Raw genomic sequence first — 24300 nt, 5'->3', positions numbered from 1 at the left:
ATCCAATAATAATTTAAGCATGAGGCAATTTCGTTGTATTTCGTGAACCTGTTCCAGTTGAAAACAGTGCAACCACGACATAGATGTTGGATGACAGCATCATTATTCAGAGCTATAAGATCCGTACGCATTCAAGTGCACAAGTAAATCAATTGAAGAAAAACCACATTGCGTATAACAACATCATCATAGAGTGTCGTAATCTGTTTTTTTAAGTCTTATACTTAAAAAATAAGTGAATTCGAACCGCATGGATCGTTTCGCTCGTTGCGATGAATCTTCCCGCATAAAAAAGTCATGTTAAAACTTATGGTCGATAATCATGTCTTTCAGACGGCAGATAAATTTGCGGCTAAATTATTTCAAAAACTAATTTACTTATATATGTATCTGCATTGAAAAACCATATAATAATTCGTCTGTTCACTTTTCGTGGATTATATTATCGTTTCAGATAAGCCTAAAGACGGCATATATGATGGAGCTGATAATGTGATATTCAATTTGACCGTTCTTCAAATATTTGCTGTCTGCCATAAAACCTGAGGTAAAATTTTGTGCGATAAAAGAATAAAGCGATACGGAAAATGTAAACATTGCGCCCATAATACTTTTAATATTGCGACATCGCTTGAAATACCGTCCAATTTACGATTTTACCAATAAATGACGGCGCAACAGATGTGAGACGAAGTAAATACACAGTAAATTACGAGTATTTCAAATTCGGTTAACGATTTTCTTCTCTGATAATTACGTTGTTATAACATGTGAAAAACTGCTAAAAAAATATCTCCGTAGTACTTGTCTGCATTTGCGGACAAGTACCATAAATGTATTTCAATTTTCGAGTCTAGAAGGGCGCGTCAGGTGTCCATTATTTGACAAACTTAGCAAATGGCCCTTAAAGCAAGCTTTTATTTGCATTCCTTTCAATTAGTCGGCACACAAAAGATTAAGCCAAAATCTAGTACCGCATCCCCTCTTGTTAGATAACTAGTTCAAAAACAATTAATCAGCACGCACGCGAAAGAACTTTAAGTGCTTTATCTTCCTAAACTGACAACCATAACATCCGACAACGTAACATAATACAACTCATGAAGATTTTAAAATAGAAATGATAATAACGTAAATAAACAGGCAATTTTCATCATTTGTCTCATGTTGGCATAATGGTTAAATAATGAAATTGGGAATGGTTTTGACTAGTAAAAATTTCTAACTGTTCCACGCCGTGCTGCTAAATGTTTGGTTAGGGTAGAGTCAACGCTTAGAATTTGGTTCCAACAAAATTCAGACAAATATTTTTACGAACTGAATACAGCATATTTCATTGGTTTTATGAGTTGGATGTAAAACTGGTTAATGCTACAGGAAATTTCAACTACCGGTATATCATTGGACGTCATTATCGCATTGAGACGTCAATTATACTTAAAATCAACTAGCTAATGGACAAAAGACAACTTTATTCATGAAAGCCAACTACTGCTACAATAGTTGAGAAAAAATATTTAAAAACATTACCTTAAAACTAAAGTATACCGTCCTCGCTCGTTTTGAGATTCGCGGATAAGGAAGTTGCCCTCTTCCTGACACAAAATATCCCCATCTTCTCTGGAAATGAGTCCATGACATTCGTCTCCGAAGTAAGGTGGACGTCCCATCTTTGCCTGAAAAAAAAATAGAAAGTTTCCATTTAATGCAGAAATCCAAAAACCAAATTAACACCTTTTGGTTTGATAAATGACGAGTTTTACAATAGCTCAATTTTCATTCATGAGCACTGTTAGCCCAAGCCCGTTGATAGTGGGTCTTATGATTGTCTATTTTAAACGTTGATTTGACCACCCAAATACAACTTGGCAATTTATTACTAATCAACTTCATAGCCAGGTGTGAGATACCACGCTGGTTGATGGTTACCTTTATCTTTTACTACGTCAAACCTTATATGTTTAATGACATGTTTTGCGATCTTCACAGGTGAATAATATTCTTGGTCGTGGCATTTTTCATAAACTTTACTGTACTTTGGTATCGACATTTATCCGCGCTTTGATACTTAATTTGACATTTAGACAAATTACTCCAAGCACCCCCAAGTCCTATTACAAACAAAAGTCACATAACACCATCGACCGAATAGCTTATCTTAAGGAATTGAAGTGCAGCGAAACACAAAAGAACTTGAGAACCATGTTCGAACTGTTAATACCGCACAACAATGACTAAAGGATACCGCACACGAGTACGCTTTTGTTGGATTCGGCTTGAGAACTCGCGAAAGAATTAGGATTTGACGCTTTTCCACGTGATGGGTAGGTTTATGACAAAGCTGAAAATATTTACCGGCTTATGTCAAGTCGATTACTGAATGAATCATCAGGTGTGACCAATAATAAAAATATACCGCAATGTTAACAAATGAAGTTTGGAAACGAGCCGGAATTCTAGTACAAGTCAAAATATAAATAATGAAGAAATATCACAAATAATGCTGGTGATGTTGGTTGGTCAGTTGGTATCGCATGTGGTTGAGAGTAAAATATATCTAGAACTGTCAAAGCTGTTTTAATGAATTCAAAATTCAGTACATTTCAAGTTGTTTTGCGTATTGAATTGTTGTTGCATTGAATCAGACCGTTGAACTCTTTATTAATGTATAAATAATGTGTCGTGCTGGGCTGAATATCCTGAATTATTATTATGAATATGAATTGTCAGCAACAATCAAAACTGTCGTAAACGCTTGGGACGTGGCAAATGACGGAGACCACAGTATTAGATGTTTTGGTAGAACTATGCCTAACCTACTGTTGGACTGCTTTAGTAATGCAGCAATTTACTTTTTTCCAATCCACTCTAAGGCCAAAGGAGTGAGTAAACATATAACCGAGTTAGAATTTTCGATCAGATACGAGCGGCTAGAAGTGCACCCAAGGGAATATAATTTGAGACCGACATATGGACGGAATGTTTAATTTTATTGTCTGGCTTTATCTGGACAGGAATATCGATGGCAATTACATTTCGCTTCGAGTGGTTTATTTCTTGTCTTTTCTGGGTATGCTGGGTTGCTTATTTAACGTACGGAGCTCCCGATTCCACGATTATTGACTTTTATTATTAACAGTAAATTAGTGCACGTCTCACAGAATTACAAATTATAATGTTTACCAACCCCATGTTTACATATGTTGTACTTTACGTGAGTCAGTGAACTAATAGAACACGTTGCAAATTATCAACGACCCTTATTTGTATACATCTGTTGAGGGATATTTTATTCTACAAATAGTCATTATTGTCCAAGTTTATCCAGACATAGGGCTTTGCTAAAGAGGACCAATGCACACGTTATCGAAAATGTGGATTCTATGCTATGGTTCTATTTTCACCGGCAACTTTCAGGTAGTCGAATTCGATACTTTTCTTCCCTCGAAGACTAAAAATAAGTTTCGACTTGAATGTTTATACCTATACCGTACGGCGAATACCTTTTTCAAACCGTGGGAGTTTTTGAAAGAGAATGTAAATCACCACCATCAACGACGGTGTGTATATAATTATTTGAACCGCTTTTGGAAATGAAGGACACGTTTGTGGAAGAGGTAATCGTGGTTGACGGTTAATTCATAAGTTGAGAGCATATTTGTAAAATTAGCTGTTATACAGATAGCAGAATCCGCAAATCGACATTCAACTATCGCTCCACAACAGCAACAAATCCCAATAAATATAAAACCGAAAATCAGACCTTCTGCGAGCGGACAGCGTTGAAAGGAGAGAGCGATACGGCTCGGGGAACCGTTATTGCTACGATTCAAGAATGTAGCACATTTACAACTCTAAAAGGTAAAGCGGCATACTTTGGAAGAGTATCTGGCAAATTACACGACTATGGAGACAAAACGCCGGAAAGGTCGTAATATTACTTTTCAACTTATCTTCAATTACATTTTGAACTTATTTTCAGTTTAGCCAGCAAAGAGCATCTATATATGAAGCATGACGACAGACCGGACGCAGCTAAACGGATCTCGTCATGCCCGAATTGGGAAAAGTTAGGCCGGAGTTTTTCAATAGTTTATTAATTGTATACCACATTTTAACTTGAAATGATTCAGGAGAATACACACCAAACGATATGAGAATGGGGAGCGTTTCCCTACGATGGATCGACTATCGGTATCTTAAAGATAACTGTGGAACAATACAAATCTACCAATGATAAATAAGTCAGCATATTGATACACTGCTGGAAATTATTTAAATTAAATACTTAATTAAACTAAAAGTATATATCAAGCGCGCATTTGCTTAAATATGACTGAAAACGCGGCTTACATTGAATACTGTGAAATGATGGTTGACTGAACGTTACAAAATTATGTAACAATCGTCGTGCAAATGTGACGTAATCTTTACTGGTAATCATCGTTAACAATACCAGAACATGATACCTGTGTTTCACACGGGAATTGAAATGATGATCAGATTAATCTTTTGTAACACCTTTATTCCAATGTATCGTACACATTGCTCAGTATAATTTAACGCCAAATTTTCATATTTGTGATTTCCATGTCATTTCCAAATACTAAGTACTGTACTATATACATTAGATATGTGTATTATAAAATCAGTGTCTTCAAAATTCATCCGCGTTTTCGCACAGTTGAAATAAACCACGAATCAGCTTGATATCGTCTCGCATTCCAACCTACACAATAGGAAACTGGGATTTAAATTCCTTGCCGACATTATGTCTAGGTAGGGTTACGTCTACTTTCATTGGGCAATGCGTTAACGAGCGAACAAGTCCAGGCATGTATTCGTTTGCTTAGCACGGTGGGTCAATATGCAGATCCACTTATGAATAAAATCTCCAACGAAGATTGAAATTACCTGTCGAGGGCTAACGTTATTAAACACGAAGTCGTGTTTAATCGCCAATTATTTACACCGATAAAACGATAAACAGCGAGAGCTGGGTGACAGATATTGTGATAACGAGTACTCTTTTAATGTGGACCCAAATTTATGGAGCGTAAATTTGGGCGTCAAACTACAACAATTATAAATAATTCATGGAAAGAACGCAAAAACACAAAAAGTACGATTAGACTGCACTGAGAACAGTACACTCAAACGAATTGAACTTGATTAACGCATAACACACTACAGCCTCTAAAGTGTGATAAAAACGCACTACTAAGAATCAATTTCTATGCCGAAATAAGCTTTCGTAATATGTTGAAAGTTCTATTTATGACTTTGCGACCACTTTATCAACAAAACGCTCCCATTTTACCGTAGAAAATCAATTTTTCTGCACAAACACGGCACAACAAACAAACCGAGTTACCAAGTATGGGGTGGCTATAAGTAAATCTCATCTCAGCAACTTGGCGAGGAGAAGAGGATGGTAAACTTTTGGTTTCCACGGATTGGATAGAAATCTCGTCGTTATGACAGGCACGCATATCGGAAGATGTACATCGGTTCATATTTACTCTACTAATGTGATGTGATGCGCCATGTTAGCCTTGTGCAGAAAAATGGACACGGTCGACTGAACCTGCTCCCCCATATGACAGACCAATATCCATCCACGGAGGTTGTATTTAAATAGCATCTAGATCCATATACCCATCCCTTATCCAAACTTTTCGAGTATTTCAAAGTTTATGTTGTCTCCGGTAGTTAAAACGTGTATGAGTTAAACTTGCATATAAAAATCATACTACTAGATTACTGGGCAATATCTCGTACAGTAACACGTATTTGCAAAAATGGAGCAGCACGTATGCGTCAAATATCGCACAAATACAGCTTGTAATTTTCGGACCAACGTGGTTATACTTCGTATTATGGTCGGCTTTATGTCAAAACTAATCTAATGTGGTGTATATTTATGACTAATGCCAAAAATTACGAAGCGTTTGCACCTGCAAAAGACGCTTTAATATCATACGATGATGTCCGTTAAGTCGATGTTACCAAAACATTCAAAAAGGTGAAATAGAGATAACATCTCCATGTACAACACGAATCGATTCCGCTGCTTACAAGGGATTTCAATAACATGTGTCAACTTCCAAGTTAACTGTGGTACCATAATCGCTCTCAATTTGGACAATGTGAAAATAAGACATGCAAGAGCAAGTCAATTCGACGGGGTATTAGTAAATCAGAGGGTCTAGTTTCACTCTCTCAAATCTCTCTTGTATTTTCTCAGATTTGTTTACAAAGCGATAAAATTAGACAGTAGATATTTTGAAGTAGTAGACTATAGATTGAATATACACCTGTAAGAATATAGACTATAAATTTAGTGATATCCTCGTATAGATTACAAAGATTCGGACTAAGATGGATATATCGAATGACCAACTTTGGCATATCCCAACCAGCTTAGCACGTAGTTATTTTGAATGTCATCGATCGATTTTTATGATTTTTCCATGATCACACTCGAAAATATAAATGGTGTTACACAATGTGCTTTATTTATTATGTTATGGAATGAATGCGGCATATGCGTTGACACTAAGTCTGTATCCCACAAAAGCACCAGAGCAATCGTCAATGAATTGATCCACTCTTAATTAACATTACAAGTGAGTAACAGATGTTGATTTCATAACACATGTATACGAAATAGAACAATCCTATCGATATGACGTAGTATGTGTGAGTGAAGCACGAAAATACAGGTGCAATTTTATCACCTTCGAACCAAAAACAAACAACAGCAATAAGCTTCCGAAAGAAATCACGTTTACAGCATCGCGCCAAAAGATTAATAAGAATATTGTAAAATGCAGAGAGGTAAATAAACCAAATTATTTCTCTCAATTTTTAGGTAATGATTTTTAACAGAGATTATTCAGGATATATTAACATTATTTTTATATTGGTTTAGGTTCAAAATACAAGCGTTGCTTGGAAGTGAGTATCTTTGTCAGGTATTGGGGACCAACGCAAAATCCAATAAATTGAACTATCAATGACAATATAATGACAAGATAATCAATGTATAAGAGAAAAAGTTATCCTCTAGAATTTTCAACTTTAATTTTGAAGTGAAAGTCTGCTTGACCTAGAATATATCCAATATTATTTACCAACAACAAAACTGAAATATGTCCAACGACTTATCCGTTTTAGCGTTGATCACGAGTACAAAAACTAATACTGATTCATGACAAATTACGTATTGGATAATCCAATCAAAAATGAAGTAAGCAAACAAATCATCATTATAATTCTTGACCTGACGTGACTTGTTATTATCGTCATAACTTGAAATTATATGAAGGATCGGTTTGCAACCAACTGATATATATAGAAACACGATGAAACTTATAAGACATAACTAATGGATGGTCTTCCAAATACAAGACAAAGGTCTTTAATAAACGACAACAATAGGGTAAATAAACATTAAGAAAACTTATTCAAAAACACCTATAAATATATTTAGAAAATTTATTTTATTAAATTAAGTAATTATATATATAACAATTTCGTGAAAAAAAAGTTCCGCGCGTATGTCAAACTATGTCTGGTATTTAATTCCACATTGAACAATTATCGAAACAACTGAGCACAAAGAACCAAAATATAAATTATAAGGTAAAATATAGGGTCATAAAGTCACATAGCTGAAAGGATTTGATTCCGAACGACTGCTGAAGGTAATCAAGAAATGCAAGGAACTAATTTATTTCATGCTGAACAAAATTAAAACAAAGATTTTCATATCAATAGACAGTAAATACCACGCGTTCCTATACGCTATATTTGACGCATTCTGTGATATTTGTGATACACAAAACAAAGCACACGACATATCGTGTTACGGAAATTAGGCATGGGGATTGGAATGTACTTTGCCTAGCAATGTAAGGCACAAGACCGTAACAGGTTGTCATTATGACCAGGGGCAATAAAACGCCAAATTTAGATCATTATGCACATCAGTATATAGTATAGTGTGAAATAGGAATTCTGTTATAATATTTAAGAATGTTTGAAATGGAAAATCTCATAAATCTTGTCTGAAAAAAAAGATAAAGATAGAAAATGACAATGCGTCTCAAAATGGGTTTTGAATCATAATTATTATTATTGGCGTGAAAAACAACGTTTAATTTGCATGTAATCTTACAATGATTACACATTGCAAAGAACAAATTTTTGCTGAGCAACATGACAAGCAGGTGCGCGATGTACTTGCAATTACTTTCCTTTGTCCAAACCATGAGTAAAACTTGTTAATAACAATTTACATTCGATGATAGGTAATCTCATGCACTATGAATGAATGGGGCACGGGCACGACCATGGTTCCCAAGTAGAAAATGAAAATCTAACTAATCTGCGATTGTTATTAGGCTTATATTTCAAGATATTTACTTTTATTTATTTTGAGAAAGAAATTATATATTTTTTACAGGAATCATCGAATAATTCTATGTGCCATCATATTTTTCACAAAATCAATCCCACGCGCCATGAATATATGATTTTTATTTATTTTAGAGAAGAACAATAAACCTTGATAGTGTGACACGGAACTTAATATTTTGCATTCCTTTCCATCAGTAGCTAGCTATTCAGCTTGACACTGCGTAACGGAACCACAATATGCTAGAAATAACAGCCAACACGCCAAAGAACCTAGATCTATTGTTGTACATATGATCGGTCGGCCTCGGTGAAAAACAAAGATAAAAATATATATAATACTAAAAAAATAAAGAATACTTCAACGTTGTTTATAGGCAAATGTAACTTCAAAGTCAAAATGACTTCACTCAAACTTCACTAAAGGCACATGCCTCGCGAACGACGATTCTCAAAGAGCAATTTATTCCTAAGGCATGCCTGAATATATTTGTGATTAAACAGGTGATAATGAAAGGCTTCTTGCTTAACACTCACACACATTTCATAAGCATAATGATCCCTTATCCTAATTCGCAATATATTCGACATGGCCGTAACCTCAAACCACATATACGTCAGACTTCGTCCCTAATTCCAAAATAAGTTGTTCAAATTGTCTTTTCGTGTCAATTATCTAAAAGTTTGATCGGTTAAAGTACCTCATTGCCATAATTTACACCACAAGAGCCGGGAAAATAGATAATCAGTACTAAGTCAATAAAACTACTGAGGGTGACTATCCAAGAACGACCGCGTTTTCTCTCCCGCAAAGACGAACAAGAAAGATTGCTTTGGTTTTGCTGGTCATTATGTTGGAATAGCGAAAATACTGTAGGTATATGATAGTCACCATAAGATTTTACCAAATAATGGTTAATCGAGAGATACCATCCATTTCACATGATCGTTTATGAAGGGAGTACATGCAAAATCCTTTCTGATTTTGATTATATGCTTGAAATAATTTTTCCAGGGGAAAAAATTGCATCACATCTTCCAACGAAACATCAGATTTCAGTCGACTGACAGTTTGAAATGAAGTTAACGCAAAAAACTTTCATACTTTACAAGTATGTATCCAGAACGGAGCACAATATCATTGTGAATCACGTTTGGCAAAACAATTTCCCTTCACAATTTCGTTAGATGCTAAAAGGGAATGGGATCTTATTAAATGTTGCTTCCACGACCGTTGTGTGTATTGAGTTAATGATTTGTTTTCGTTCAAGATTCAGGTACTCCGTGGATTCAAAAGAGCGTAGTCTGTTTCTCCCTACCAAAACTTTGAATGTAAATATTCAATATCCACAAGTAATATTCAGTATTGCTTAAACCCGCGAACAAAAGTTCGTTGTAATACAATCGAGACGTCTCGATATCGAAATAGCACAAGCTTCGAAAGGCGAACCATTCGTGGTTTATACACTCTCGACAAAAACAATTTTGATTAAGATGGCTTATGAATACAACGTTTAAGGTGATGTAATACCACATTGTTTAAAATGAGTTGAAAATTATCCTCAGTGTATCGCGGTCAACCGTAAAATAAGTCCTTCCTGTGCGTTTCTGTCACTGTTCAAGTACTGTAACCGACCAACATGAGAAAGGGGTGACCTTCATTTCCAAATACAGTGTAATAGAGACTATAATACCCAAAATGCTATGATTACTTCAATATTATGTTAAATCAGATCAGATAATACAGATTTTTCTATCTATCTCAAAAAGAGCAATATACAATTCATACCTCAGGTTTGTTACACAATACTGCTTTGGGTCGAGGTGCTTCTCCCTGCAATTGATATACTGTAAAATAAGATGAAAATTATTTAAAGATAAATGTTCCGGTGATTTTTTGTTAAAATCCATTTAGATCAGTGTCACTGATTTCTAAGTAGGAAAATAAGCTGGTGTGTCAACCAAAATCAGATTGTCAGAAAATCTGGACGAGAAAAGGTACCAGTAAAACTATTGAAAGTGGCTTTAAACTATTTTAAACATTTATACATATGATTCGAAACATTAAAAATAAAAATACAATCAAACTGAAGTTGATAATAACTAGGATATTGTCATTATAGGAAACTGTATTCGAAGATATGGCCCCAAAGGTGATATTATGACAATAAAAATTATGCTTTCATGCAAAAATGTTGTTTACAGTTAATCGATGTCACAAGAGTCTAAATCAAATATTAATGTAATTAATTGTCAATTATATGCTGCTCCATCAATTAAAGGTACCACCATGTCTATACAAGAGTTATTGAGACGGATATTACAGATTATACGGCCGGTCGTGGACATAATTAGCGGGGATAAAAATTGTATACAATTACAGTGAGCTGGATAAATTGTTTCATATCATTTAATATTGTGTTTATAATTATAATATTATATAATGCTATAGTATGAATACGTTGCTTTCTTCGCTCATACCTAGCAATTAGCAATGAAGAACGAACAATTAGGTGGAAAAAAGAAATTTGTTCATTCTTCAAGATATTCAAACCAAAGGTACAGGTAATTATTTTTATTCAGAGATGCGTACAAATCGTCGATAAATACTAAGTGCGATCTAATGGTCATTTTTGACAAATGGATAGTTTATAAATTATACAATAAAACAGGCATCGAAATTTAATATTTCACCCGTGATATATTTGATTCTTGAATAGAATAAACTGAATAGTACTTATTCTCAAATAAAGCCATAACCTACTACATTCACTGATCACGATCAATATCACAATTGGTGATTGTCGTTTTTGTGTGCAGTGCTTGAAAAGTGTACGATGGTATCAACCTTTCCAATATGAATCCCATTGGTAACGTATAGCGCATGTCAATATTAATTATAGTTTCATACAGATAATTGAATTTGAGGTCCAAAAATAGTATGCAATTAAGGATATTTTCAATAAAATTTCGAATTAGATGAAGACAACAGTAATTTTTTGCTCTCCATCACAGATAACAGGTGATCACAGTTCATATAATATTCTAGGTGGCATGAACTAAAACGGGGTAATTCAATAAAAATGGCACAAAATAGTGTTCAGTTGTCCTAATTAGGTTTTGAGAAAATATTTCACATAAAAAATTAACATTGCGGGCGAGAACTCAAAGGAAATATTTATAATGCACAGCCCTTATCTGAACATCAATATGCCAAAATATAAGTAAACAATGAAATGAGATAAGTTTAGCATTCACATTTCCGAATATGCTAGAGAAAATGTTAATGCAATTGCTGCAAAAATACAAAATACTTCAAACTTACGATATCCATTCCATAACGGTTGTTCCTCGTCTGCTATCATTTCTAATTTCATTGATATCGTTTTTCTTTATAATAATTCCTGTTATAACTGGTAGTGACTAGTGATTCAATCCTAAAATTATCACAGGTACATCCCAATACGTTTTCAACGTGGTTAATAACATATGTCCTTCATTAAATATCCACAAACAGTTTCCACTACCATATTAAGCAATGTTACTGCTACTACTGTCTCTGTTAGATGAATCCAGACATTAGAGATATTTTATTCAAGCATCTATTTTGTCATCATTTACATATTAAGCATGTCATTGGCCAACATGTTACTAAGAAACTATAATAGTTGAAGTTCTGATAAGATAGGGCAAACTTCGTGGTACAGACTTCGCACTTGGGTAACAAACCAAATAGACCAATGCAAACAGAAATGCTGAGAATCACTATTAATTAAAAAGGACACCAAACCATGCGATCGACGACCGTGCTTCCCAACGGAAAGTTCTTCGTCACCAGAGAGAAAACATTTGATTAATAATAGAATTTCTAATGATGATACAATGATTGAAAGCGCTACGTGCGCTGTAATAGCCAATCGCCGAAGTACATAATCTACCCGTTGATCCGAAAAGGAATCTGCGTAATAACTCTGTAACATTGACCTGGCGGTGTTCACAGCACGCCGACGAATGACAAATGCTGCAAATGGTGTCACAGCCAACGCAGTAATGACGTATATAACAACTCCGTGAATGGATTAAAAGTTCGAACGAAAAATACAACGAACCCCTTGATTATTATATATACAATATGTTGCTTTAATCTAAAAAAATTCTCAATTAAAAGTGGACCGCCATTATTACTCTTGAGTTAGCTCCGTTGTCCGGGAGACTTGTTTCACTTCGACTCAACGTAATTGTGGCGAGCCAGGTGTGACGGTAGAAATGAGTTCACATAAGAGTGTAGTAAAATACACTGAAGTGTTTGCCCTTCCAGACCCAGGTGTTGATGATAAAATTCGTTCATTGATATATATTACCTTATGAGATGGGCATTTTTTGATATAGGCTACCTTGCCTACAAAATCGAAAAAAAATGATAGGCCGGTCGACAAAGGTCGTGACAAACATTTGTGATGCAAACAGGATTGACATTTTTTGACAATGTTTATTAGTTATTGATAACATATCTATTGCTATTTATGACTTTGGAACGATTGAACACCAATCACAATGTACGGTAATGTTATATTGATCATGTGTACCTGGTATAACATGAACACATGTCATTGAATCAATACAATGCAACTCGAAGTCACGAAATCTCTGTCAAATCGAAATTTTAGGTCTTCTCGAAGTATTATTCCCCAGGCGGAAGATATATTGTTATAGTAATACGATTTATTTTGTGGCCTCCTGTGGCAAATTAACTAGAAAGTAACTGTCGTGTAATATTGCATGAAGTTTTACTATCTGCATATAAATTACCACTCTATAAAACCCATATCTAACGTTTCGATAGTTCTATAATATTCAACAATGAAAACGATCACTGGGAAAAGACTTCGTTCTACCGAACGACTATATTTGGTCGACACCGACCGTAACATTACTCATGCGCCGTGAATAGGGAACGCAAATCGCGGCCAATTTTGAAAAGTGCTCGACGAAGATAATTGACTTCATTTGCGAGACGGATTCTCCACTAACACGCAATAGGGTACCGGTACTTGCGTACATACGAACGGTGAAGGTTTCAAAGCGACCCGTATGCGTCCCAAGTACTGGCAACATGGGGCATAGTATCGAATCCTAACATTGCGACAGACTACAATCGATTACGTCATCATCTTCACCATAAACTATTTTTACGCTGTTGCCACATGCCAGCGTCGAACTTTTTGCAAATATATCGCTACTAATTCATATTTAATCTAGCGAGCTACAATGCATTGATTGTACCAAATAAGTTCAGCATGAAGTCGATCTTATACAGCGTCTAAAATAACGTAAATGTAAGAAGATATTGCCAACGAACGGTTACGGTACATCTGTCTACTTATATCAAGAAATGGTGGTACGAGAGTATATACAACATGTAGAACCGTAAATATATAGGTAGAACATATCGCAAAACACGTCTTCACCCGTACTAATTGCTCAAAGAAGTTTACTAATACACTTGGCCTATAAGCAAATCCTGATTTGAAAACCATTTCGTACCAGACGGCATCGAACCAATGTCGTCAGTAGTTTTTTGCTCTCACCTGTAGGATTTCGACGTGTTGGGAGAAAGCAACAAAGAGAATCTCCCAAACAAAAACGAACGACTCGCTTACGTTACCTAGCGACAGGCACCTAACGTCTCCTTACGGTAAATAGTTCATCGCCTAATAGTAATACCAAAAATGATGCAAAGGCATGGGTTTAAATGAAGTTATAAAAAACATTATGCCGATAAAAAAAACTTGGAAACCAGTTACCAGACCTTAATTTTCAATCCATCATAAAATTTAAGTATGACATCGCACTCAAAAGAAACGGACATCTTGGTCTAGCACAGTGGTTCCCAACCTGGGGGTCGCGACGGGTTTCTAGGGGGGTCGCGAAGGTCTTGCAAAACAGTAAAAAATACTACAATGCTTTAGGTTACATATTGGTAATAGAACGCAAAGAAGTCTGGAATAGACTCGCGTTTGCCTTCGAGAGATTTTCACTAGCTGTGGTGAGACCCCAGAATGTCGCTTCTTGCTTGAAAATCAAGCAAGCGGCACGAGATGGTTATGGCATGTTATTCATTGTGACGTCACAAAAACTGTCTGCATTTCCGCGCGCCGAGATACGGTAAACACGCGGGCTTCGAAGAAATGCTGCACCAAGGGGTTTTCTGTGGGGTAGGCTTGTAGTCTATGTTGTTTTATCCTGAAGATTATCATACATCCTGCAGTAATTTATAATTCCGTATTTTATTTACCATGGCGAAGAAGCGACAATACGAGGAAGACTATTTGAAGTATAGTTTTACATCCTTGGTCATCGTTGGTATTGAGAAGCCGCAGTGTGTATTGTGCAATGTCGTTCTCAGTGCTGAATCCAGGAAACCGTCCAAATTGAAACGTCATTTGGAGACTAAGCATTCCAAATACACCACGAAGAATTTAGAATTTTTTCGACGACATGAAGCCGCTATGGAACGTCAAAGACTTGATGTTTCAGGGAGCTTCTATCAAGAAAAACAGGCCTTAGTGCAAGCATCCTATGAAGTCTCTCTGCAAATTGCAAAACAAAAAAAGCCTCACACAATTGAGAAACTCTGTTAATCCGTGCTTGTTGAAAACTGTGGAATTAATTCTCGGAGAAGACAGCGTGGCAAAAGTAAAACAACTTTCCTTTTTCAACACAACTATTAAGAGGCGCATCTCAGATATGTCCCAAGATGTCAAAGATTTAGTGGTAAATGGAATTAAAGCCTCTCCGATGTTTTCCTTTCAGGTTAATGAATCAACAGACGTTAGTTCATGCGCCCAACTGTTGGTTTTTGCAAGATATATTTATTCAGGGGACATCAAAGAAGAATTCCTCTTTTGTCATGAGCTTGCCAGTACAACTACAAGCTCAGATATTATGGAGAAATTAAAAATATTTTTCGAATCCGCAAATCTAGAATGGAAACGTGTTTGTGGAGTTTGTACTGACGGAGCTCCTGCCATGCTAGGGCCACGTTCGGGGTTTCAAAAGAAAGTCAAAGAACTTGCTCCTGAAGCCAAAGGTACACACTGTGTCATTCATAGATACGCGCTTGCAAGTAAAACTTTGCCAACCCCTCCGCGAAATGTACTAGATTCGGTAGTAAAAATCGTAAATTACATCAAATCCGGAACCCTCAACTCACGCCAGTTTAAAGAGATGGATTCTTCCATACAGCTGTGCGGTGGTTGTCCAGAGGAAACGTTCTAAACCGCATTTTTGAGATGAAGGAAGAATTGAAGTTGTTCTTTGCGATGAAAAAAATGAATTTCTTTCCTACTTCAATGATCAATTGTGGATGAATAATCTTGCCTATTTGGCCGATATTTTAAAAAAACTGAACATTTTAAATCTGAAGTTACAAGGGAAGGGTGCAAACATCATTCAGCTCAATGATCATATGAGAGCATTTGTCCTAAAGTTGAAAAACTGGCGCCGAAAAGTATCTGAAAGGAAATTTGCGATGTTTGAGAGATTATCAAGTGTCAATGAAGATTCGGAAAACTTACAAGAAGATTTGAAAAACTGTGTTGTAGAGCATAGGTTCTCAAAGTGCTCCGTACGGAGCCCCAGGGCTCCGCGAGAGAAACCCAGGGGCTCCGCGAGATATTCGATTACTTTTCAAAATACTGACCAATTTTGTAACTGTTCAAAGAAGCAATAACAGCTTGATGACATTATTTAAGGCTGATTTAAAGAATACTATTTTAAAATAACATAAAATATATATGTGATAAACTGCCAACTATAAATAAATTGGAGTCGTATTTTTGCGATCTTGGGATTTGTCAAACTTGATTTGTTCTTTCGCACTTGAAATTATGTTTAAGCAAGATATCGCCGATTAAAAAATCACAATGTATGGGCAAATACGAACAATCGAAATTTATTTTATTGCATTCGGCTCCGTCGGTAGTTTCAGAATGAAAAAAGGTACATCGCGGATCGCGCGCACAATTGATTACGTGCGGCTCCGTCGGTAGTTTCAAAATGGGAAAAAAAGGTACATCGCGCGCATAATTGACTGTGTTTACTACGATGAAAACGATGAAAGTCGATTTCTTCGACTGTGAGATTGGTGGTTATTACGCTTTTGAGATTTAGTATTATAATTATAGGCAGTGCTGCCATCGATATGAACCCCAAAATAAGGATAGGGAAACATAGTAATAAAATAACAATGAATGAAATGTAATAAACAGAATGTATTAATGCAGTGCGACCTTTGTATAATCATTGACTCTTGGTTTGATTCAATTTCTTGAGCAGAGTCCTTGTGCTTCTGACTTCTGGGTTGCATTGTGAGCAGAAATTGCTGCTTTATCTATGGATTCCAGGTTAATGTCACATTCACGAAAGCTGCATTGCGCAAATCACTGGCCTTTCGTTTGGTTTGACGCCGCGGAATTCTTTCTCATAATCATCCCGGCAAATGTTTTTACGTTTACTCATTCCAGATCTAAACTAAATTTAAAGTTTAATTTACAGGTATATTCATTCATAAGGACACATGTCAAAATAAGGACGTTTGTTAAAAATAAGGACAAATCTTAGAAATAAGGACGTTATGGCAGCCCTGATTATAGGTCAAGTGGAGAATAAAACTTCTGTAAAAGGTACAATACTTGAGATAAAGTTAGACCAAAACGCTATGCTGCTAAGTTTTTTTTTTATATATAAGGTGCAAAGTATTCATTTTCGTCACCACTTTTCCTACATCTGACTGACATTTTTTGCAATACATCGCATTTTTGATGCCTTGTTTTCTTTCGACAAGAAAGTTGTCACATCATCCTGGGGATGTGCAAGACAGATTGTGTCTTCATTTTCACAATTATTTGTACATTTTTATCAAATTCTCCGCGCCCTTCAGTAAATATTTCGATCAGTCATCAACGAACAGGGGAGTTTGCGAGCTCTGATGCAGGAGAGTCGTCGTCGTTAAGCACCTTGTCTGAACCCACCGACCGTGACGCCCGCCACTTGGAGGTGCAACATCGCCTTTGTTTGTTTATTATACGGCGAGCGGAGTTGGACATCTAGTAGTAGTATATATTTACGGTCTTTTTCGTAAAACGTGCAACTTTTGGCAATCGAAACGAAGTATTATCTGTTACTAAATTTCTAATGAGCATTTTAAAATCATTTTCAGGTAGTTCCCTTATGTGCGCTACGAAACTGAGAGATAAACGTCATCGTCCCGCGGCCCATTCTAACGCTGGAAGTTTATCGGTTAGGACTAATGGCAAATTTGGGTTACGATCGAACACCAACTGATAAGGACTAAAATCATGGCAGTTTTGCAATAATTTTTGGCAAAGATTGACCATTTTAAAGCGGTATTCCAATCAAGTGATTGTTCTTTTCGTACTTTTAACATTATTTCAGTAAGCACCCCATTATGCCTCTCCAGAATGCCATTACTCCACGGACTTTCTGCCGCTGTCTTTTTGACCTCTATCCCAAAATTTTCGGCCATGTCACGAAACTCAGAGTTATTATATTCATTGGTTAAGATTTTTCTTGGAGTACCATATACACTTATCCAATGATCAATAAAGTGATTGACAATACCTTTGGAACTTTTTCTTGATATGATGGACCCAGCACTCAATCGGGTGAACAAATCATTACTGTGCATGTACCATAAATTGAAGTCCAACTGGTGCAAATTCACCGCAACAGTTTCATTAAATCGTATATAGAATTCAGAGTGACCCGGCTTTTCTAGAAGATTCTTGAGTTTTGCATATGCTTTATTAAATGTATTTTCGCCTCATTCTTATTGTAACCATTTTTCAAGAAAAGAATTCTATTTCATTCCCAATCTGACTTGGTAATATTTTAATACAGTAGTGTTTACTATCGGTTGTTCTTATTTCAACACTTCGACCAAACATCGTAATTTTGTCATTTTCAAAATTTATGATTGTTTTTGCTCTCTTTAACGCTTTTTTACTCAGAAGTGGGGGAAGTGATTTGGGAATGACTGGCGCAATGATTGGCGCAATTTATGGAGCATGATTTTCCCGATATCTGTACAGGGAGTCCTCGACTTACGACGGCGTTCCGTTCCTGAGACGCGGTGTAACCCGAATTTCAGTGTAAGTCGGAACATTATACTGTACAGTATATAAATTACTCTATACATATCGTACTGTATTGTCCACGTCATTTACGATGTAAATGACGAAAACCAATGAGCCCAAAGAAATGATTTTCTTGATCACAACGATCCAGTTTAAGGGCTTAGATATTACATAACAGTATTATCTTTTATGGAGTGCGTTATGAAGGGTTATAACAGCGTTGTAACCCCGAAACAGCGTAAGTCGCGACCGTCGTAACCCGAGGACTCCCTGTATTGGTAAGCATATAGCATAAAGAGATCGCACTTTACTGCCATCACCAAACTTCAAAGTAACGGAGCTCACCTTTTGCTTAATTTTGTGCAGCAATTCGACGTAGTCCGCTAGCCAATCTTCTCCACAAACTGTTGATGTACAACCCGAATCAATTACTGCACATGCCCTTGTTTCATCTACCAGACTATTTCGACCATTTGATAATAGTGTGATATTGACAAGCTCATCTTCATCAACAGCCTCCACTTCTGAAGTAAATCTTCCTTGTGAGGGCACCTTGTAGTATGATGTTGATTGGATTTTCAAAATGCACAACAGAATTTCAATTGCTTCCGCTGCTCCATATTTCCGCAATTGATTCATTTTTCGAAGACCCTTTCTTTTATGCAAATCTTTGCCAGAGATAAAGAGTGGTTCATCTTTAACTTCAACAGAAGTTGACTTAAACATCAGGTTTTCCCCAAAAATTCTTTTCAAAGAGGATTTCATGCTTTCGTACTCCAGTTTACTGGTTGCTGCCAAAACAAGTCGTTTATCATGTTGACGCAATTCAGCACCTTCCAAAAGTTTATACGTCAATACAGAATCTGGTAAGGTCATGTCAAATTTCTTAGACTTTGTATACATCCTTTCGAATCTCGAAATGTAATCCTTGACATTCTCACTCGGTTTTTATTTGAAAGATTCGAATGCGTGGTACGCATCATATGTCTGATCGACTTTATCTCTTTCAAAAACTGCATCCAATTTCTCTAGCAGAGTTGACAAACCGTTATTTTTGTTCAACTCTTCTGCAGCAATCTTCACTGCTTTTTTTTGCTTTTCCAGTCAGCGATAAAGCAACAGCAATAGCCTGTTTAGGCTTTGGAAGACTTGTAACCAATGTCCATATTGACACTTCATTTTTCTATTGACTTTACAGTTTGCTTTCTTCAAAAAATGGAGGATTCTTGTATCCATGCTCCATAATTACGTGTAAATAAATGTTTTATTGAACACAAGCAATACTCAATATAAACAGTTCAGTTGTCACCACAAATAACATAATATAAAGTAAGAAAGACATAAGACAGATGTTGTCCCTGCTACACCAATATACTGAATGACCTCCGGAGACCAGCATACCCAGGAAGCATGCTTCAGTGGTTTTATCCACAATGCAATACCACCATGCTGTGCTGTCATTGACCAGTTAAAGAGTGGGAAATATATTAAAGCACAGTTATTCCAAGACGAAAATCACCAGGACAAAATGTAAATGATAACACTGGGGCTGGGAATTTCAAGGAAAACACATTAACCGTTAACCGGGTAAAATTAACCGGGTCCCCGCGGCATGACGTTTCACGTAATAATTTATAATATTAGCTTGTATCGCCACAATGGTTACAAAGCAATTTCGCGTGATATTATCCCGGTATCGCTCAAAATTATTCATGAATCGAGATAGAGTTTCATGATCGCTCTGCTGCAAGAGATATGCAGCGTGGTTAGAACATATGAAAGTATTTTAGTAAAACCCGATTCCGTTATTAAATATCATTTATGTGACAAATTATGAGTGTTCGATGTGCAAATTCTACTTTGAGATATATAAAGAAAAACAGCATCAACTACTCACTTGTTGGTTGACGTTGAATATACGAATTTGAAATAAATTCGTGAACAATATATTTCGACCGAAAACTGATTCATAATTAATTATTGCCAAATTTTCATAATCAGCAATCTTGGTACTTCAAATATTAGTCACATATATTGGATCCTTACTAATACAGTTAGTGATATTCTTTAGAATTAAACGCCACAGGATTTTGCGATGACGTAATCTTTTTTGAAGAAATTGTACATTATTAAGATGATTTGTACCTGAGATGTCAGTTAACGGTTAAAATAAATCGTAACCGTTAACGATCTAAAATCGATTACCCGGTTGACCATTCCCAGTCCTAAAGAACACACAAGTTATAACAGTGAAACTAAATAAATTCTTTAGTTTTGTGTGAAAATGAACATACAGCATTACAGCTTGTTCCCACCAATGAGTGGAAACTTCCAAATATTTGCTCATTTATCCATTGTGCCCTGCAATGTTTACGTCGTCCAGCTAAATGGTTCGTTGCATATGGAGAAAGCATATCGCTCGCTGCAAAAATACTTTGCTTCGGCCGCGCCGGGTGCGAAATTGGCCGTATTGAGGCTTTGAATTTTTCGGTTCGTGTTCGGTTTTGGGTTTCGAAGTATGGTACGTTGAAAGCATACTAACTAGGAGCATATGCATATTGGGAATGCATATAGGCAGAAAACGTAGCTACAGAACAGAATATGAATCAGTCGCCAAGTGGGGTGCGGTTATTGCTGTATTTATTCATTGATATAACATGAGACTTACATATTTATCCAGGGAGAGAGGAAAGCCTGAATATATATGGCGAACCACGGCCTCTCCAAATAGCTCTGTGCTCCATATAAACTCCCAGGCTGCCAGGACTTTGTGACTTATTCGTTTATTTATTAAAAATACTGATTTTAACTATAAATTACTCTGGGATATCTTGCCATTGAAATTTAAAGTTTGCCGTTTTCATGTCTTGTGAATTTACCCAAAAAAAAATTTTTCATTATATTATTTAGAGTACATTTTGTTATCAATTATGATTTTTGCCTACATATTATTTACTTTTAACGATCCTTCATATAGTCATATATATAGATACTGTTGATTTGGATGCAATTATATATTTGTAATTAATAGTGAGATATAGAACTTGGACAAGGGGCGCAGCCAGGATTTTTCCAACGGGGGAGGGGGGATTACGGTGGTTTTAAAACAGTGCACCAAAAGTTCAATTTATGACGGCGTAAGGCGGGTAATAAATTAAAAACAATGCGTCGTTCACAGCGAAATTCCACAGTTATGTGTAACTCGCCTCTGACGGTTTTGGTGAATATATACAAAAACACGCTCGCGTGTAGCGCCGATCGAATGCATGAAATGTGGAACTTTTACTTGGAATTTAATGCTAATAAAGTTGATTTTTTATTGCCATTCAATGATTATTTACATGCGTCGTGATTACTGGTGGGCAAAATCGTATTTTTCTTATATAAAATTATTCGAATATTTTAACGAATATCGGCGAATATGTTAAAGACAACTATTAAGGAATGCATTCACAACAAAAATTAATTTTATTCTGATTTTTATCTTCTGTGTAGGATTTGTATCACAGTTACGGCCCCAATTTTGAGCGAACAATATTATCCTTACTGACCCCGGGATGCGATATTTGTGAAGCTGATAGTTGACATTTTTATGTTTTAATTTTTTATCGTTTCCGTATTACTTTCGTATTAAATAATAATTAAAAAACTCCGCAAATTGTTGAGTATTCACGTAACTCAGCTTTGGTTTCAAACACTGATACTTAACACGTGAATAAATCAGCAATAATAGCATTTCTACGTGGTCAAAATATTATTTCTCCACAATATCTCGGGAAATTTGCATAGAATACCTTATTCACATGCCTTGCTTATCTGATTCAACGTTTCTAAATTTACAAAAACGATGTTGACGCGATTTACGCAAAATTAGAAATTGAAATATATGATGGCGCAAAAACAAAAAATTCTCACATTCATCGTTTCTGCCTGTTGGCGATAGCCGTCGGTAAATTTTACGTAACTCGTTGTAAATTTATGTTAATAAATTCTATTTTGCTTTTAATGCGCCCTGTATTTGTATTAAAATAAAAGAGAATGTCCTTAAATTAGCTTATAACTCTTCTTTCATTTTGAACGCCCTAACTAAACGACGGTTACATGCGTGTTACTGAATAACAATCACGCATTCTTATTTATCATTATTAGCGCCAACTAAAAAAGATGACATGTCGTAAAGATAAAAAAGTCTGGCGGTGTTAATTGCGCTGCAGTGATAATACACAGAATAATATAGTTTTGACGAAACCATAATGCGCGACCGTATAACGACGGTGCTGCTTTTTTGTGGAAGAAGTTTCGCATAAAAAAGTTTATCAAACGGAATGCGACCCATGTAAAGGGGGACGTGGGGAATTGTATTCATTGATATAACATATTTAACATAGGTGAAGAGAAATGGCGATTCCCTGCTATTCTTCGAATTTTTGTTTTCGTTTTTTATGTCAAGATATCCCAGACTGACAAAGTAATTTAAAATAGGGGAGCCTGGGGATTCGTATGAAGCACCTTATAAACTATGATTGTGAGAAGCCGTGGTTCGCCATACATTTAGGCCTTCTTATCGCCATTGCTTTCCCCTGGATAAATATGTACCTAAATTCCATGCTATAATTAGAAATAACCGCACTTGACTTCATATTCTGTGCTATAGCTACGTTTTCTGCCTAATAGATATGCATTCCCAATAAGCATATGCTTATAGTTAGTATGCTTTCAAAGTACCATACTTCGAAACCCAAAACCGAACACGAATCGAAAAATTAAAAGCCTCAATACGGCCAATTTCGCACCCGGCGCGGCCGAAGCAAAGGATTTTTGCTGCGAGCGATATGCTTTCTCCATATGCAACGAACTATTTATCTGGACGACGTAAAAAATGCAGGGCACATTGGATTAATGAGCAAATATTTGGAAGTTTCCACTCATTGTATATATGCTCATTGTTCCCACTAACGATAGTTGCACATTTTCTGTAAAATATGCTACAAAAGTCTTGATGCAAAAATTGGATATCGGGAGATTACCCGAAAATCAATAATCATTGGTATACAACGACACAACATGAAGAATTGCGTTCATTTTATAGAAGCCATCAAACGCATCCATTTTTATTCGATGAAGCTACAAATTAACACCGTGAACACAAAAACACAAGTAAATCGGTTAAAATCCTGATGCAAAATTGAGGATTCTCCGGAAAATCTATAACCATAGGTTTACAACAACACATCATAAGAACTATTAGGCCGTGAGACGAGGCCCTGAAAAACGCCTAAAAAAAGAGTTTCGTATCGCACATAAGGGAACTACTTAGAAATAATTCTACAATGTTCCTTAGAAATTCAGTAACAAATAATACCTTGTTCCCATTTCCAAAAGTTGCACGTTTTACCAAAAAGACGCTTTCACTACAAGAAATATGTGCTACGATCTGTCCTATTTTCTCTACTTTTCTGGCAACTTTGGCCAATGAACGCAGACTTCTGCATGACGTAACAATTAAATTTGATCAGCTGTTATCGAGCGGATGAATCTCAGTTAGTACTGCTCCATCTTGCGTTGAGTTGGGTAGCCTTTCCATCGCCTTTTTAGTTACTATTAGTTAAGTTATGCTAAGGCGTTGTTAAAAAGTATAAGTAAGTTATTAAACACTTGTAGATCCTTACCATGGATATAGGCCGTGAGACGAGGCCTCGAAAAAACACCCAGAAAAGTTTCG

At 36.0% G+C, this 24300-nt stretch overlaps 3 protein-coding genes across 3 annotated transcripts in view; 2 read left to right on the top strand and 1 right to left on the bottom strand.

Annotated features, from left to right (window-relative positions):
• The window catches only part of LOC120341990 (uncharacterized), a 41454-nt gene extending 29453 nt beyond the window's left edge, over positions 1-12001 (bottom strand). Inside the window, exons 1-3 of the mRNA XM_039410613.2 lie at positions 11747-12001; positions 10211-10269; positions 1531-1676 (exon numbers count right to left, since the gene is read on the bottom strand). Coding sequence (XP_039266547.2) covers positions 1531-1676; positions 10211-10269; positions 11747-11798 — 257 coding nt within the window. The 5' untranslated portion in view covers positions 11799-12001. The remainder of the gene's footprint in view (positions 1-1530; positions 1677-10210; positions 10270-11746) is intronic.
• Positions 12002-14717: 2716 nt separating this feature from the next.
• LOC120341818 (zinc finger BED domain-containing protein 5-like) lies at positions 14718-15062 on the top strand. The gene has a single exon (XM_039410377.2). It carries the CDS (start codon positions 14718-14720, stop codon positions 15060-15062), a length of 345 nt encoding a protein of 114 aa, XP_039266311.2.
• A 106-nt stretch (positions 15063-15168) lies between these two features.
• Positions 15169-15699, top strand: LOC120340413 (protein FAM200C-like). Its single transcript, XM_039408659.2, has one exon. It carries the CDS (start codon positions 15169-15171, stop codon positions 15697-15699), a length of 531 nt encoding a protein of 176 aa, XP_039264593.2.
• The last annotated feature ends 8601 nt before the right edge of the window (positions 15700-24300 follow it).

The sequence above is a fragment of the Styela clava genome, chromosome 3, assembly GCF_964204865.1.
Source record: "Styela clava chromosome 3, kaStyClav1.hap1.2, whole genome shotgun sequence".
Lineage (NCBI taxonomy): Eukaryota > Metazoa > Chordata > Ascidiacea > Stolidobranchia > Styelidae > Styela > Styela clava.
The sequence above is the reverse complement of the archived record's forward strand: the minus strand, read 5'-3'. Positions and strand labels throughout refer to the sequence as shown.

Bases quoted from the DNA above. Each gene is read 5' to 3' on its own strand.
- LOC120341818 (XM_039410377.2), top strand. From the start codon at position 14,718: ATGGCGAAGAAGCGACAATACGAGGAAGACTATTTGAAGTATAGTTTT.
- LOC120340413 (XM_039408659.2), top strand. From the start codon at position 15,169: ATGTCCCAAGATGTCAAAGATTTAGTGGTAAATGGAATTAAAGCCTCT.